This window comes from Lycium barbarum, chromosome 6 (assembly GCF_019175385.1).
Source record: "Lycium barbarum isolate Lr01 chromosome 6, ASM1917538v2, whole genome shotgun sequence".
NCBI classification, from domain to species: Eukaryota; Viridiplantae; Streptophyta; class Magnoliopsida; order Solanales; family Solanaceae; genus Lycium; species Lycium barbarum.
In genome coordinates, this window is record NC_083342.1 from 27,883,627 (window position 1) to 27,889,197 (window position 5,571).

Sequence of the window (5,571 nt, forward strand, 5' to 3'; positions counted from 1 at the left end):
GTCCAAACCGACGATTCCTTTCCAAGTTTGCACTTGTTTCCATAAATTGACATCTGCTGAATTGTTGACTTGCCATTGATACACTTATGCCACACATCTATCATACTAAACTTGACGAAGCCAAAACTTTCACATACCCAACTAGAGAGTCCAATCATGGCTAAAACTGGAGTTGGCCACGCGCCCGTATCAGAATAACATATTTCATACCATACCACATCACATCACGTCATATAAAATTACTCATTAATGACTTCAAGAACGTGTTCCCACCATCAGTGAGAGAATAGGACAAAGAAGTTCATATACCAATTTGAATTGACTAAATACCAATTTAAATGAAGTACCACGAAAGGAACAAAAGAATGGAAGTTTTCTAAATGTCCTATAACTTCTCGAGGATGGGTACGGACATCTACGTACCAATCCTCAAGACTCTAATAGACATTTCTCTTGTACTCGTGAGACCGGTCAACCTAGGGCTCTGATACCAACTTGTCACGACCTACTTCACGGATCATGATGGCACATACACTATACCCCCGGTAGTTGAACCATTCCCAAACATTTACTCTTTGTAAGAAAAATAAGTGCGAAAATTAAGTTTATTGAAAACACAGAATAACAGTTTAAGTAATATAAACAAATCCAGAAGTATAACTTAAACTTTAAGGTTCCCAAAACCTTGTCTTAACTTGTACAAGAGCTTCTAAATGGATTACAAAGTTTAAATATGAAATACAAACTCAATACTGGAATAAAAGTTGTCTATAGAACAGAGGTAGATAGTTGCATAAGAGAAGACTCAGGACCGAAGATCCGGCTAGTAGCTCGCCCCAAATCTCTGACAATAGTCTCGGAGAGTGTGAGACCTCGAACATCAACCTGGAAACACTCTATACTCCACACAGAGTGTAGCAAGAGTAGTATGAGCACAACACTAGGTGTCATAGGCCGACAATGATTATCTAACGCATATAAATGAGTAGAAATAAACAGATAAAGCAGATAAGCAATCAAGTACAGTCACTAAGCAAGTTTAGATAATAGTTCACAAAACTTACAGCACAATATCTCATTATTCTCATATCATAGGCCTAGGTGAAATCTCTAACCCTCAATCTATCATGTTTCCAATAAAAGGACCTTGAAATCAATAGCAAATCAAACAATTCATCAACAAATCTAGTCAAATAATCAACAAAGATTTCCATGAGAAAGTATACAATAAAATAATCTGGAATGCAATACCAATGGGATGCATTGTAGGGATATGCAATGCCCCTCAGGCCTCCTTTCGGTACCTGTACACACATGCTAAGGGCAATGCCTCATAGTCATGACCCATGGGGGACCCACGAAGTCCATGTACTCACACAAGAATATTCGCTAGGGCTCACACAGAACGCTGCCTATCCACTAGGGCTCACACAGAACACCACCGCTAGGGTTTACACAAAATTCCTTTGTTACCTTTACTAATTGGGTCCACACAGATTATCCTTGTTTCCATGGTAACTATTGATGCATATGAATGGATGATATATAAATGATTGGATAAGTCTCAATCAACAACTCGAATCATGGAAACAAACAGTGCATACTAGGAATGTCGTACCCAAATCAAATCATCAATACGTATTTCATTCTTTCCAACAACCTTCCTTCCCGGATGATAAGTGAGATATCAAGAAACAGAGATAAGTACAGTCAATTCACAATTACAACGAATCACATATGAAATATGGGATGCAATGCCATGCATGGAATCAACATAAAAATACACCACATAACATAGGATCAACGGACATGTGCCATAAAATGTGTATCAAACTCACTTCATTAATGCTTTCCTTCCTTTTTCATGGGGAAAGTGAGATGTAATAATATGCATCATAGAATCAATAATGCAAGCCAAGAATACTGATCACAATTCAAGTCATTACTTTTAGCCTTTCCTTTCCACGGGATAAGTGGGAATTAAATGACAAAACAAATCAATCAACTAACACATGTATTAGCAAACATCGAGACAAGGCCAAATAACAGTTGACGATACCAATCCTAATTAGAATTCACCTCCATACCATGCCCGAAGACCTATCATGCTTTCCCCGTCAATCACTACCATCTACATACGTGTCCCTAATCGGAATCTATCATAAGTAAGCCATAACCTTTTTCGGTGCCGAACAAGTGCCACAAACTAATCCACTTGAGCTTTCCCCTTTCGGATCGCCTCAGAACTGTCAAAGTCTATCAATTCATTAATCTAAATTAGATTACGGATCTAACAACACCCATATGTCCATAATACTATTCAAATTCGAAATGAACTTTAAAAAGGAAATCTTGGCCCACAAGGGAAAAATAAGAATTTTAGCGGTAAATTAGGTTACCCAAAGTCTAAGGAGTTCAAAAACCAAGATTCATCACAATCTAACCTCAATTAGCATCAATCTCGTCATTAATCAAATATCCACAATTTTAGAGAAAACCCTTATTTTCTATAATCAAAATCTTAAATAAAAGAGAGATTCGAGCTTAGCAACTAGTTACCCTAATGATTAGATGGTTAGAAATCAAGAAATTTCCCAACAAAAGTCATTTGGATTGAACAAGATTCATAAGAGTTCTTTTATGGTTTGTGACCCAATTTCCCCCCCAACTAATTCGTGATGTTTACGAAAGATTCCACACTTAAAACATAATAAAATCACAAAGAGAGTATAGGGGACTTACCCAAAGAAGAATCGCCCAAACGCTCTGCAAAATCGCCCACAATCTCTCTCTAGGTTTCAATTTTGTGAATGAAAATAATGACTTCCAAATGGGGAATTTAAGTCTCTAATTTTGGTGATTCTCGCATCTTCGGAACCCGTTCCCTCATTTGCGACCTCGTATCCGCAGATGCGGAAGAACTTCTACATGAGCGATCCCGTGCTTGCGGAAAAGACCTCACAGGTGTGGAACTACCTGATGAAGCGAACCCTCGCATCTGCAAACCACGCCTTGCAGAGGCGGGCCCGCAGGTGCGGCCAAACCACTGTAGAAGTGACACACCAGAAACCAGCAAAAATTTGGTTTTTCACCAAGTTCAACCCAAAACCCGACACTCATTCGAGACCTCCCGGATACAAACCAAACATTCATACCAATTCAAAATCACGCTACAAACTCAGCCGTGCCCTTGGACATCCCAACGGAGGTCATCTTGGCCTGGTCAACCCCCAAAACATCAAAAATAATATTCCAACCAAATGACCAAAATACCCCCATGTGTCTCGGGGACTAAACCAACCATCCTACCAAGTTATAATCAACCTTCCAGACCCAATGGAACTGACAGAAACCACAAAAAGACTCATTTATCCAAAAGTCAACTATTGGTCAACACTTTTTCACTTATTCAACTTAAAAGCTTCTAAATTCCTCAAAAATCAACCAAGACTCACCCGACCCCCTCGGGAACCATTCCACCCATCCCAACATACGATGCTGGTGTAAATGTGAATAGGGGTATAAAGGCTAAAATGCCTAAACAACCAAACAAGTTGTTATAATTCTAGTGTATCTACGATATCATGAGATACCAATGGGCAGAGAAATTTGAATACTTGCTAGTCTTGGGGTCCGGCTTGAAAAAACTGAAAATGGAGAGTTGGTGAGAATTACTCAAGCGCGATCAGATATCGTGAAAAGAATTAATTCTAAGCAATATGAAGATGAACTTCTGGTAAAGTTATGAGATGGAGTAAAAAGGGGTGATTACACTTAATTCACCATTGATGCTGTGAATAATGTTCTAAGGCTACCAGGACGCTCATGTATTCCTGATGTTGACGATCTTCGACAAGAATTGATGGTGGAAGGGCATAGTTCCATGTATTATGTACATCCAGGATCCACCCAGATGTATAAAGACTAGAAGAAGTACTATTGGTGAAGAGCATGAAGGTAGGTAGATATATCAAATTTTATGGTCAAGTGTTTGAACTGCTAGCAGGTGAAGGCCGAATTCCAAAGGCCAGGTGGGTTGGTTCAGAATATTGAGAGTCTTAAATGGAAGTGGGAGATAATTAATATGGATTTTTCATTGTTTTACCGCGCATAAAAGGATAGTTTAGACTCTATTTGGGTGATTATGGACAGACTCACAAAGTCTGCACATTTTCTTCCTATAAAGATGACTGATACGGCAGCAAATTATGCACAGTTATATTTGAAGGAGATAGTCAGATTGCATGGGATTTTGATATCCATCATATCTGACATAGGTACACAATTCATTGCTCATTCTGGAAATCATTCCAAGAAGGTTCGGGGACTCATGTAAATTTGAGCACTGCCTTTCATCCTTAGACAGAGGGGTAGGCAGAGAGGACTATTCAAACTCTTGAAGACATATAGAGAGCTTGTGTGATTGATTTTGAAGGAAATTGGGATGAGGATCTACCTGTCGTGGAGTTTGCTTACAATAATAGCTATCAAGCGAGTATTTAGGTGGCTCTTTATGAAAAACTTTATGGAAGACATTGTAGATCGCCAATTGGGTGATTTGAACCTACCGAAGCAGAGTTATTGGGTAATAAATTGGTTCATGAAGTGATTGAGAAGGTGAATATCATTGTGCAACGCCTTAAGACAGCTTACAGTCGACATAAGTCTTATACAAACACGAGGCATCGTGAGCTAGAATTTGCTGTTTGTGACAAGGTATTCTTGAAAGTGTCGCCAATGAAGGGTGTGATGCAGTTTGAGAGTAAGGGAAAAATTAGTCCTTGTTTTATTAGACCTTATGAAATTGTGAGAAGAAATGGGAAAGTGGCTTACGAGTTGAACTTACCGTCGGAGATATCTATATTGCATCATGTGTTTCACATTTGGATATTGAGGTTGTATAAACTTGATCCTTTGCATATCTTAACTCATGAAGAGATTAAAGTCAACGAGGGGTTTTCTTATGATGAAGAACATGTGCTAATCTTAGATCGTCAAGTTAGTAGGTTGAGAACTAATGATGTAGATTCTGTTAAAGTCTTGTGGCAAAATGATAATACCAAGGAAGTGACTTGGGAAGCGAAGGAGGACATGAAGAAGAATTACCCTCATTTATTACCTATCTCAGGTATGTGTTAAACCTCTTTGTCCGTAAGCCTTTGTAAATGTCGGCTAAAGTTGTAAAACCCCTTTAATTTGTGTTGAGACTTGATTGTTGTAGCTTATGGGAGTCCCTGTGAAGACCCCATTGTTATTGTCGGGTTGTTATCTGGTTTTTATTCATGGGATAGCCCATAATACAAAGGAAACTCTAGCGGGATTTCTGAAATTTTTTGAGATTAGTGAAAATTTTAAGCCATGGCTCTCATTCGATGATGAATGATCCTGTGGGGAGGAAAATATAAGGTTCCGTAAATTCAGGTTACGTGTGAATATGTTAAGAGGGTGATAATGCGACATTTTAACCATGAGAAATCATATCAGAATGATTTTGGATTGAAATAGTTGTTTTAAGATCAAGAAGAATAGTGAGATGCGTAAGATTTGATAGAATCAACTAAGTTTACAATA

General features: G+C 38.5%; 1 protein-coding gene across 1 annotated transcript; it reads left to right on the forward strand.

Moving 5' to 3' along the window:
* The first annotated feature begins 4,186 nt into the window (after positions 1-4,186).
* On the forward strand, positions 4,187-5,298 carry LOC132643973 (uncharacterized). Its single transcript, XM_060360504.1, has 3 exons — positions 4,187-4,277; positions 4,577-5,128; positions 5,222-5,298. The coding sequence occupies exons 1-3, from the start codon at positions 4,187-4,189 to the stop codon at positions 5,296-5,298; spliced, it is 720 nt and encodes a 239-aa protein (XP_060216487.1).
* The last annotated feature ends 273 nt before the right edge of the window (positions 5,299-5,571 follow it).

What these genes read in the sequence shown, in the direction of transcription:
- LOC132643973 (XM_060360504.1), top strand. Translation starts at nt 4,187, where the DNA reads ATGACTGATACGGCAGCAAATTATGCACAGTTATATTTGAAGGAGATA. An exon ending in ATCCATCATATCTGACATAG is followed by an intron (nt 4,278 to 4,576) that starts GTACACAATTCA and finishes CTACCGAAGCAG; the next exon opens with AGTTATTGGGTAATAAATTG. An exon ending in TCATTTATTACCTATCTCAG is followed by an intron (nt 5,129 to 5,221) that starts GTATGTGTTAAA and finishes TGATTGTTGTAG; the next exon opens with CTTATGGGAGTCCCTGTGAA.